The sequence below is a fragment of the Pseudopodoces humilis genome, chromosome 25 (assembly GCF_049639895.1).
Source record: "Pseudopodoces humilis isolate 2021_Gansu_Grassland_sample_001 chromosome 25, ASM4963989v1, whole genome shotgun sequence".
NCBI classification, from domain to species: domain Eukaryota; kingdom Metazoa; phylum Chordata; class Aves; order Passeriformes; family Paridae; genus Pseudopodoces; species Pseudopodoces humilis.
The window spans coordinates 4,218,719-4,229,124 of NC_142224.1; the positions used below are offsets into that span (position 1 = coordinate 4,218,719).

Here is a 10,406-nt window from a genome sequence, read left to right on the forward strand (position 1 = left end):
ACTCAGAGTAATGTCCCCCTGCAGGACAGGAGGTCACCGTGGGTATGGGCAGAGCCAGTGAGGGAGTTTTGTTGTGCAGGAATCCCTGCAGCCAGTTGCTCTCTGGGCCGGATGAGAAGGACTCCAAAAAGGACCTGGAGATGAGGAATAGAATAAGAAATAGGAGGAAATGAGGAACTGCCTTTGCTGAGGTGCTAAATGGAGGAAAATTGTGTTTGGGGGGGTTTGCTGTCTCTCTTCCAGCCCTTGTTTCACACTTCTTGCAGGGTGTGAAGAGTCCCTGTCCCCCCATGAGCTCCCTGTGGTGGGCACAGGCAGAGAGCTTTAGCCAGGAGCTCTTGGGTGAACCCAGCCCTGGGAAATGCTCACACATGAATGGGTCTTTCTTTGTGCAGGGAAACACACATTTCCCTTGCCAAGGTATTTTTTTGTTTCTTGAAAAGAGACGTAAAGGGGAGAGGGGAGCAGTGCAGAGTTTATTTTAAGGTCCATCTGGATTTCATCAGCAGCAAAAGCTGTGAACTCCAAGGTGAGGAGCCCCTGGCCCCCTGGTTTTCCTTCCCCTCTTTCTTGAGACCTTTCCCTGCCTCAGCTTTAGAGGTCCCAGAGGGTTTGGGGGACTGAGGGGCTGGAACAGCCATTCCCCACAAAGCCTCACTGAGAGAGTAAAGCTGCTTAAAGGAGCCATTGCTTGTTGCTGGAGTTGAATCAGGGAGCAAAACAGGGACACCAGGAGCCAAAGAGCAAATACCCATGGCATTGGTCTCAGAGCCTTCCTCAGAGGATGATGAAGCTTGCAGGTTTTTCTGCACGGCTCAGGGCTGTGCCAGAGGCACCCGATTGTTGCATTCACACACCACGGGTCGCTGTCTGCGCTGGGGTCTCTGAGGAGGATGTTCAGTGTGTGCACTGCCCTGCTGTGTGAGCATCGTGTGCGGGGTGAAAGGAGGGGAGGAAATGCTCTGTGTGGGGTGGGACAGGGAAGCTATTGCAGACAAATCAGCAGAAAAGGCTCCGATGTCAGGAAAAGCCCGAGGAATGGGTCATGGAACTGGAGCAGGGACACCCCGTGTGTGTCCTCTAAGAGAGGCAGCGCTGCTCCTGCCCCACGCTGGGGGAACGAGGAGGAGGAAGAGGAGGAGGAGGAGGAGGAGGAAGGGCATCCACGCAGGTGCAGCTACAGCCACGGCTGTCGTGAGCAACATCCCCATCTTGTGGCAACAGCAGCACCAGGGGACCAGAGCCAGAGCTGCGGCTCTGGGTGCCACAGTGCCCTGTGCCCTGCGGCAGCCTCGGCACGCAGGACACGATGTCCCCGTGCCCGGGAGCTGGGGGGCTGCAGATCCATCCCGGTGGGAATGCCAGGTGTCCGGCAGAAGGGCCTTGGGAGGGTGCATTGGCACCAGGAGTGATGTAATCTCATCCTAGGACTTTACTGCCCTGCAAGGACCCGGATGCTGAGGGTCAGTCTGTCCCGAAGCTGCCAGGATGGGGTCCCCAGGAATTGGGCTCAGCTAAGGTGGAAGGATGGGGTGATGAGAAGCCTGGGGTTTTTCCCAAGGGTTTCACATGGATTGGGAATCAGGCTAGCCAAGGCCTGTGATGTTGTCACCGTGTTTATCTGGGCTGGACCTCGACCCTAGGCAGTGCTCCAGGCCCCAGGTTAATCAGCAAACAGAGCTCAGGGGTCCTGTGCACGTGGTGAGAGCAGCTTGGGGTGGGCAGGTGAAAAGGTGAAAGCAGAGTGTGACCGTGCTGGCAGGACGTGGGACAGGTGTCCCTTGTGTCAGCAGGTGCCACAGCCAGGCCATCCCTGCCTGGGAGGGGCTGTCACCACAGCAGGGGACCCAAAGAAGGGCCCCCATCCCCACTGAGGGCAGCAGGACTGGTGAAACTGGGGGAGCAAGGAATGGGAGAGCTCTGTCACTGTGCAGGGACACCTAAGGAGGTTCAGGACAATTGGGGTGGCTCTGGCCACTCGGACTATTTTGCCCATCTTCTGCTGTTTTGGCCCAAATTTGCTGCCAGCACAGCACAGGTCTGTGACAAGCCCCTCATGGGTGCTGTAGGGCAGAAACGGGCTGCCCCAGGAGACTTTGCATGAGCCAGGGAGAAGGGACCAAACATCAACCAAGTTGGCAATTGAGATTTATTTATTTTTGAACATGGGTCAACCCCAAAGGTGGGGTGACCAGATTTCAGCAGGAAAAACACAAGCCCTTAAGGGGGGAAGCTGACCACGAACCCTTGAGTGAGAAGCCCCTTCCCCTCACATCTGGGTGCCTCCTCCCTTCCCCCTCAGTGTTCTTGGGAGCTCGAGAGACCCACAAGACTCAAAGCACACCTCTGTCCTACAGGCATGATGTTTCCATGGGACATCCCCGGGCAAAAGGAAGCTGAGTGCAAGAAGTCCCACCAGGGGAGCCATCAGAAGAAGCCACACCACCTCCAAAAGGTAGGGTTTTTTTCCAAAATACAGCTCATCCCGATGGACACCGTGATGGGAACAATGAATTGTTGACAAAGGGGGGCAGCAGTGGAACAAAGACCCTGCCACGAGTCATGTTAATTTGTGCCACGTTATTGTTCTATTTGTGCCGTGTTATTCTTCTTGTAAAGCATCAGCACAGCACTAAAGCAGCGCAGGGACCTTAGCAGAGATCCAAAGGGAGCTGGGAGGGGAAGCAGTAGGAAAACCAGGCAGATCCGTAGTGTGGAGCAAGGCCGGACACCGCAGTTTTGGGATCGGGGCAGGTCAGACGCTCACCAAAAATCACCCCACGCTGGTCACGTCATCAGGGACAGGGGCTCTTTGTCTGTGGAAAACAGTCTTGGGTGGCTGGTGAGGAATGGAACAAGGTGCAGCCAGAGAAGGGACACACTTGGAGGAAGCCTACTCAGTCTTGGAGGCCACGCTGCCGTTGGACGCTGCCGGGTCTTTCTTGGAGGCCACGCTGCCATTGGACGCTCCTGCGTCTTTCTCTCGGAGCTTGCGCAAGTAATCGTGGGGACCTTTGCCCTCAAAGGACGTGGGGCTCTTGTAGGAACCACCAATCTTGTCCCAGAGGGTGAAATACTGCCCATAGTTGTAGTCGAAGTACAGGTGGTGGTCGGTGTGGTGGGCAGAGCCGTTGATGACGTGGCGCAGCAGCCGCGGCACGCGGTAGTCGCCGTCGTGGATGGAGATGGTCCAGACGTTGACGAAGATGTAGAGGCCCAGGTAGGTGACTTTGTGCAGGGGGAACAGGAAGGGGTACACGTGGTAGGGCAGGCTCTGCATGAAGCCATCCACGGGGTGGAAGGCGTGGCTGGCGAAGGGCGTGGCGATCTTCCACAGGTGGTGGGGCTTGTGGAAGCGCTGTGGGGACAGAGGGCTGTCAGTCAGGCTGGGCCCTTTCAGAGGGTCCCCCAGGCAGATTCATGGCCCCAAGGGATGCTGTTTGGGCCATCACCACCCAAACTGGGAGGGGGACCTGTGCCCTAAAGGGCTCTCAGCTCCCATCACATGGTGACGCCTTGTCCAGCCGTTCCCACCCGAGCATGCATTATTCCCTGGGAGGAGCAGCTTGGAAATGTCACCAGAGCAGGACAAGGACTCCTGTCCAGAGCCCCCTGTCCTGTCCCATACCTTATAGAAGAGCTTGTGGTGGAGACCACGGTGTATCCAGTAGATGCCCATGTCAGTGAAGAAGAGGAAGGACAGCATGCTGAGGAAGACACCAGACCAGCCTGGGAGGGGACAGGGTTGTTAGAGGTAGCACATGTGGGCACCAGGAGGCTGTGAGGGTCTCCACAATGGTCCTTGTGGTGGGAGGCACACCTGAGTCATGTCAAGGTCTGCCCCATTGAGGTGAGAGCGTCAGGCTGTGCCCTGTGACTCAGGGAAAGCGACTCGGGTGCTGCTTCACTGGGAGCCGTGCCCAGGGAAGGGAAGGATCTCGTTTGTGGAGGGTGGTGTGTGTCAAGCAGGGGGACACGGCCCTGAGTGAGGACATGTGGGTACCTCCCCTAAAGAGAACTTGGGTTTCTGGCTGACAGCCTGGGACAGGAGGTACCCAGGAACATTCCCTGGTGTTGTCATCGAGAGAAGGGGGGCTGAGGGAGGTGACCCAGGTGGGGAGAGGGCACTGCTGTGGCAGGGAGTGCGGGGAGGTCACTCACCATACGGGGAGTCCTCGATGTTGTCGTAGAGTTTGCTGTAGCCCCGCACCTCGGCGAAGAACAGGGCGACGGTGGGGACGCTGATCCAGGGCAGGGAGCGCAGGGCATAGGCGATCTCCCGGCTCACCTGGTTCTGTGGGGTGTGGCAAGAGGGGTCAAGGGCACAGGGGACATCTGAGAGCCCCAGTGCCCCTCCTAAGGCTGGGAGGGCTGGCGTCTTGGCCACCCCTTTGTTGTGGCATCTGCACCACGGTGTGGGACGCAGGGTGCGGCTCGTGTGGGGACAGCTGTGCTTGGGGCAGGGCAGGGATCACGCTGGGTGTTGGGATTAGTGGGTTCTGGAACCCGCTTCTGGTCAGGGATGATCAAGGGCAGGCTGAGAGGGATGGGTATGACAGCAGGGACAGCCCGTGCCACAACACTGGCAGGTGACATTTGGAATGGACAGGAGGATGGCGAGGGGGACAGTGCCATGCAGGGCTGGCGAGGAGTCAGCAAGGTGCACCCACCTCCAGGAACTGGGGATGTTTCTTGAGCTCGTGGTCGAAGATGAAGTAGTAGCTGAGGGTGCCGAAGAGCAGGTAGAGGGCGAGGGCTCCCAGGTTGGTGATGACAAAAAGGCTGAGGAGCTGGCGGCAGGGCTCGCCCTCGGGCCACCCCGCCGGGTACACGTAGGGCGTCAGGAGGTGCCGGTCCGCGGCTTCCAGGACCAGATCCATGGTGGCTCCTGCAGGAAAAAGCTCAAAGCTGTCCCGCCCCAGCAGCATAGGGGCACGGGGACCGGCTGCCCGCCAGGCTGTGGGCAGGGGGGTGGCAGGGTTGGGATGCTGTCCATCTCTCTGGATCACCTTAGCTGGGGCTGGGAAGCAAATCTGGGACTTGCAGGTTGTGGTGTAAAGCATGGAAGGCGCAGAAGTGGGGAACTCGCCTAATTCTGTGCTCTGTAGCTATGGGAGGGGGCACTTGTGACAGGGGACAGCGGGACGGGTGACAGCGGGCGGTGGGGCTGGGGTGCAAAACCCCGCTTGGGGGTGTATGGGGCTCCGGGCTCCGCTCCGTGCCCTGCGGGGCGATTCCCGCAGCGCTCCTCGGGGGTGCCCGGCCAGGGAGGGTGGCAAAGGGGGGGTCCCCGTGTCCGGGAGCCGCAGGTGGCACGGCCAGCGGCGGGGACGCAAGCGCGGGGTGCTGGAAACGGGGAGGGTGAGGCTGGCGGGGAGCGCAGCGGCCAGCGGGGGCCCTGCCGGCGGTGTCCCCCCCTCCGGTACCCCGCAGCCCGGTACCCCGCATCCCGCACCCCCAGTCCCGTGCCCCGTTACCTGCCCGGGGTCCCGGAGCGGAGCGGGGCGGGGGCGGGCCGGGGGCGGGGCTTCGCGGTAGCGCCACGTGACGTCACGGGCGGAGGAGCTCGCGCCACCTCGAGCGGTGACGTCAGTGCGTAAAAACGGGCGGGGTCATGGCCTGGGGCGGAGCCACGGACGGGGCGTGGCCATAAGCGCGTTCCGTGATTGGGCGTGCCCGGGAATGGGCGTGGTCTGGGCGGGGCTTGCGGGACTCCGCCATTGTTGCCGGTGTCTCTCTGGTGCCTCTGAGGGGGAGTTCTGCCCTCTCCGCTCCCCTTCCCTGCTGTCCCCTCGGTCCCCGTGGCCAGGGGACATCCCTGGTGCGCTTTGGGTTGGGAGGGACCTTAAAGACCATCCGGTTTCACCCTGTACAGGGCAGGGACACCTTCGGTGTTTCAATCCCCGTCCAGCCTGGCCTTGGGCACTGCCAGGGATCCAGGGGCAGCCACAGCTCCTCTGGGCACCCTGTGCTTCCCCACCCTCGCAAACACTTCATTAGCCTTTTAATTACTGTGTTTTTATTCTATTCCCCGTGCAGTTTCCTCGGCAGCAGCTCTTACTCGCTCTCCAGACCCACCTCCTCTCTGCCACTGCAATTTCCCTGAGTTTTTCCCTAGGTTTTCCTCAGGTAATCCATCTCTTTTCCTCTTTTCAGGTCACACCTCTCCAGGGCCTGGGATGAGGACTCCAGCAAAGAAACACAGCGAGGGCTTTGCTCAAATCATCGTTCCTGCTCGTCTCTCATCGCAAATTCCTGCATCCATGGGGATTTCCTGCATGCACAACGCTGGGAATGCTTTCAGCTCAAAAGGTCTGTTGCTGTGTTTTCTTGTGAAGTTCTACTTTAGCAAATCTGCCTAAAGGGAGGGATTCACCAAACTGTATTTCTGGCATTGCCTCAGCCACCAAAATCACAGAATTTTTCCCAATATGAGCAAAAATTCTACCCCCCCAAGCTTATTTTTATTAAGATACAGTCAATTCTTTTGATTGTTTTCCCAGTAAAATTTAAAAGAAACTTCAGAATATGAAAGTCAGTCCAGAAGATTATATTTTGTTGAAGTTATAGGCATTAAAAGTGGATTTTTTTGGCAGAACCACTGATTTATAAGGAAACTTGAGTCCCATTTGTTATTTACAAGCTGCTGGTGTCACAAATACAGACAGACAAGGGGGAAAACAATTTCCAGTGGGGCTTTTTGGCAAGGCAGCTGAATAAAAAAGTTATATCTTGACCTAAAGTCATTTTTACTGGTAAAACTGTAGTTACCTCTGTACTAACCATGCTTACAAATGGAATTTTAACAAAGAAAAATCATCACCAAGTCCCTGTAGCCACTTTATCTCAGGGACAGTACAAACTATTGACTTGGCTTTAAACCTTGTGCTGTTTTAAACTCCCTGCAGTGCTTTAAAATCCCCAAGAACAAACAAATAAACCAAAATTGGTTTTATATATTTATAAATTAAATATATTTTATTTATTGGGTGGGTTGGGTGGGACTCAGGGGGGTATTTTAGGATTTTTTTTCTGTGATCATCTCTCCAACAGGTCCAGGTCTGTCCTGTGTTTGGGGATCCAGAATATTCCATATGTTTGAGGTACTTTTTTATCCATCTGGGACAGATGCAGGATATTAATATGGAAGGATGGTGGAGGAAAAAAATCCATAATTGCTCAATGAGGAAATCCTGTCCAGAGCTTTTATTCCTTCTAGAATCATCTTTAACCATTAGAATAAAATGGTTTGGGGCTCAGCTGGGGGAAATACTTGGTCTAAGTTAAAAATCAGCTTCAGCAGGGGGAGAAAGTTGCATGTAATTATTATTTCACAATAAAAAATATTTTAAATCAGTCTTGTTTGCTCTTCTTATTAGAACATAGGGATGTTTTTATTGGCTTTGACACAAGTGTGGCTTCCACCAGAAGAAATGGGGTTTTTTATGGGGTGATGCTGCTGATGTTCACAAATATAGGATTAAAGTCTGAGGTGGAGAATGACATAAATCCTGAATTTATTGTGGAAAGCTGGTGGCTCAGAGTGACTGACTGGAGGCGCCGTGGAGAGATGAAATCAAATCCTTCAATCCCGAAGCTGTAGGAATGGGAAATCCTAAAAAAAGCCCCACCAGTTCAAATGATGACAGGGATCCTATGGAGGAGGGATCAGAGAACAAACCAGAGTGGGAAGGAAGTGGTAAAAGCAACTAAAATTGGCACAGGAGGAAGAAAACCACATGGGGTGAGATAAAATCATCAAAGCTGGACCCCAGAGAGGGAGAAGCTGATCCCCAATGGTCAAAGTAACCCCAAAATGCTCTGGAGAGAGAGAATCTGAACTCTAATAACCCCCATGACCTATAGTAACCCCAAATCTTAAGTTTTGACCTCTAGTAACCCCAAAGTGACCTCAAGTAACCCCAAAGTGACCTCAAATGACCTGAAAAATGACCCAAAGTAACCCCAAAATTTTCTGGAGAGAGTGAGTTTGACCTCAAGTAACCCAATGACCTAGAGTAACCCCAAATCTCAAGGTTTGACCTGTAGTAACCCCACAATGAACTGAAGTAACCCCAAAATGACCTCAGATGACCCAAAAAATGACCCAAAGTAACCCCAAAATTTTCTGGAGTGAGCGAATTTGACCTCAAATAACCCAATGACCTCTAATAACCCCGAATTTTAATTGTTGCCGTCGAGTAACCCCAAAATGATGCAAAGCACTCCCAAAGTGCTCCATAGCAAGTGAGGGTGACCTTAAGAACTCCAAACTGATAAAAATTTGGGGTTATTATTGGTCTTTGGGGTTATTAGAGGTCATTGGGTTACTTGAGGTCAAACTCGCTCTCTCCAGAAAATTTTGGGGTTACTTTGGGTCATTTTTTGGGTCATTTGAGGTCATTTTGGGGTTACTTCAGTTCATTGTGGGGTTACTGCAGGTCAAATCTTGCGATTTGGGGTTACTCTAGGTCATTTGGGTTATCAAAGGTCAAACTCACTCTTGCCAGAAAATTTTGGGGTTACTTTGGGTCATTTTTTGGGTCATTTGAGGTCATTTTGGGGTTACTTCAGTTCATTGTGGGGTTACTGCAGGTCAAATCTTGCGATTTGGGGTTACTCTAGGTCATTGGGTTACTTGAGGTCAAACTCACTCTCACCTTAAAATTTTGGGGTTACTTTGAGTCATTTTTCAGGTCACTTTAGGTCATTTTGGGGTTATTGTAGGTCATTGTGGTGTTACTAGAGGTCAAACCTTGAGATTTGGGGTTACCTTAGGTCATGGGGGTTATTAGAGTTCAAACTTGCTCTGTTCAGAAAAAAAATTGGGTTAGTTGAGGTAATTTTGGAGTTATTTTAGGTCACTTTGGTGTTACTTGAGGTAAAAAAATTAAATTTTGAGGTTATTATATGTCACTGGAGTTTCTTGAGGTCAGACTCTCTCTCTCCACCCACTTTGGGGTTACTTTGCATCTTCCTGGGGCTTGTTTGGGGTCCCCCTTTGATTTCAGGATGATGAAGTTCCTGTGCATTTGGAGCAGCTCAGAGCTCTCCAGCTCTGGCTCAAGTTGTGTCCCTGTGTCCCCCCACACCTTCACCCTTTGCAGCTGCAGGTTTTGGATGGATTTAAAAGACACCAACACTCTTTGAAACTTCAAACCAAATTTATTGGCCTGACAGCATTTACACATTAGTCTGGATTTCAAGTAGCAAATGGGATAAAGCTGGCAGAGTTAGATGGGATTTGGGGAAGCAATGTGAATGGGGAAGGAATGCCCACTGTGAGGGTGGGCAGGCCCTGGCACAGGGTGCCCAGAGCAGCTGGGGCTGTCCCTGGGGGGATTGGAGCAGCCTGGGACAGTGGAAGGTGTCCCTGCCCATGGAGGGGTGGAATGAGATGAGCTTTTAGGTCTCTTCCTCTTCCAATGCAAACTGGTGAAAGGCCCAGGAAGCTGTGGTCAGTGCTGTGATCAGTTCTGTGGTCAGTGCTGTGGTCAGTGTTGTCGGGGTGTCCCTCCATTCTTGAGGTGTCCCCCCATCCTCTCCATCCTTGACATGTCCTTTCATCCTCGAGGTGTCCCTCCACAGCACCCACACAGCGTGCAAAGACTGGCCCTCAGGCACCAGTCAGCTCCTACGGCACACCCACACTGCTGCCAGCCTGCAGCAGCTAATTAATTAATCTTTAATTGATTAATAAGGGTGAGAGACACGGCCCAGGGCAGGAGAAGGCAAAGAGAGACTGGAGATGGGAGAACTGCAGAGCAAAGAGGGAGGTGCAGAGGGCACAGAAGCAGAGAGCAAATGTGGGGAGAGAGAGGGCAAAGAGGCACAAAGAGCAAACAGACCAAAGGCAGGGGGACTGCTCCCAGTGACAGCAGGGACAGGAGAGGGGTGGCAAACAAGCACAGAGAGGACAGTGAGGACAGAGGCACACAGGAGAGGCACAGGCTGGGAATGGAGAGCAAAGAGGCACAGAGATGGGGACAGTGACGCAGGAGAAGCAGTCACAGGGAGAAAAGAGAGGTGAAGGAGAGAATTCAGAGCTCACACACACACAGAGGGCACAGAGGGACAGGGGGAGCTGAGGCAGAGAACAAGCAGAGCAGAGTCCATGACATCCTGCTACTCACCTTTTGTCTTGAGGCAAGGGAAGCAGCTCCCTCCAGCCCCAGAACCCAAATCTCTGCTCCTTCTGCCCTACATCCCAGCCCAGTCCATCCCCAGACCCACACTCCAGCCCCACTGTGCCCAAAACTCCCTGTCCATCCCTCCCAGGGACTCTTGGTGTCCTTCCAGGCCCTGCTGCTCCCTGTCCTCACCCCATCACACAGGACCCGGTGCTTACGAAGGATTACAACACTTTTTATTCCCACGCAGCCGTTTCACAGAGTACAAACACAAGA

At 53.8% G+C, this 10,406-nt stretch overlaps 1 protein-coding gene across 2 annotated transcripts; it reads right to left on the reverse strand.

Moving 5' to 3' along the window:
* Window positions 1-2,131: 2,131 nt before the first annotated feature.
* Window positions 2,132-5,576, reverse strand: SC5D (sterol-C5-desaturase). Of its 2 annotated transcripts, none has more exons than XM_005528476.3 (5): window positions 5,478-5,576; window positions 4,671-4,888; window positions 4,162-4,294; window positions 3,629-3,729; window positions 2,132-3,358 (listed from the first exon to the last, which is right to left on the reverse strand). In XM_005528476.3, exons 2-5 carry the CDS (start codon window positions 4,878-4,880, stop codon window positions 2,894-2,896), a joined length of 909 nt encoding a protein of 302 aa, XP_005528533.1. In that variant the 5' UTR covers window positions 4,881-4,888; window positions 5,478-5,576; the 3' UTR covers window positions 2,132-2,893. The 2 variants fall into 2 exon arrangements, with proteins under 2 accessions (XP_005528533.1, XP_014112805.1); XM_014257330.2 differs by lacking the exon at window positions 5,478-5,576 and adding an exon at window positions 5,010-5,322.
* Window positions 5,577-10,406: the final 4,830 nt, after the last annotated feature.

Bases quoted from the DNA above. Each gene is read 5' to 3' on its own strand.
- SC5D (XM_005528476.3), bottom strand. From the start codon at position 4,880: ATGGATCTGGTCCTGGAAGCCGCGGACCGGCACCTCCTGACGCCCTAC. The intron at 3,730-4,161 runs GTGAGTGACCTC...GTCCCCTCCCAG, and splicing joins CATCGAGGACTCCCCGTATG to GCTGGTCTGGTGTCTTCCTC. The intron at 3,359-3,628 runs GTATGGGACAGG...CTGTCCCCACAG, and splicing joins ACCACAAGCTCTTCTATAAG to CGCTTCCACAAGCCCCACCA.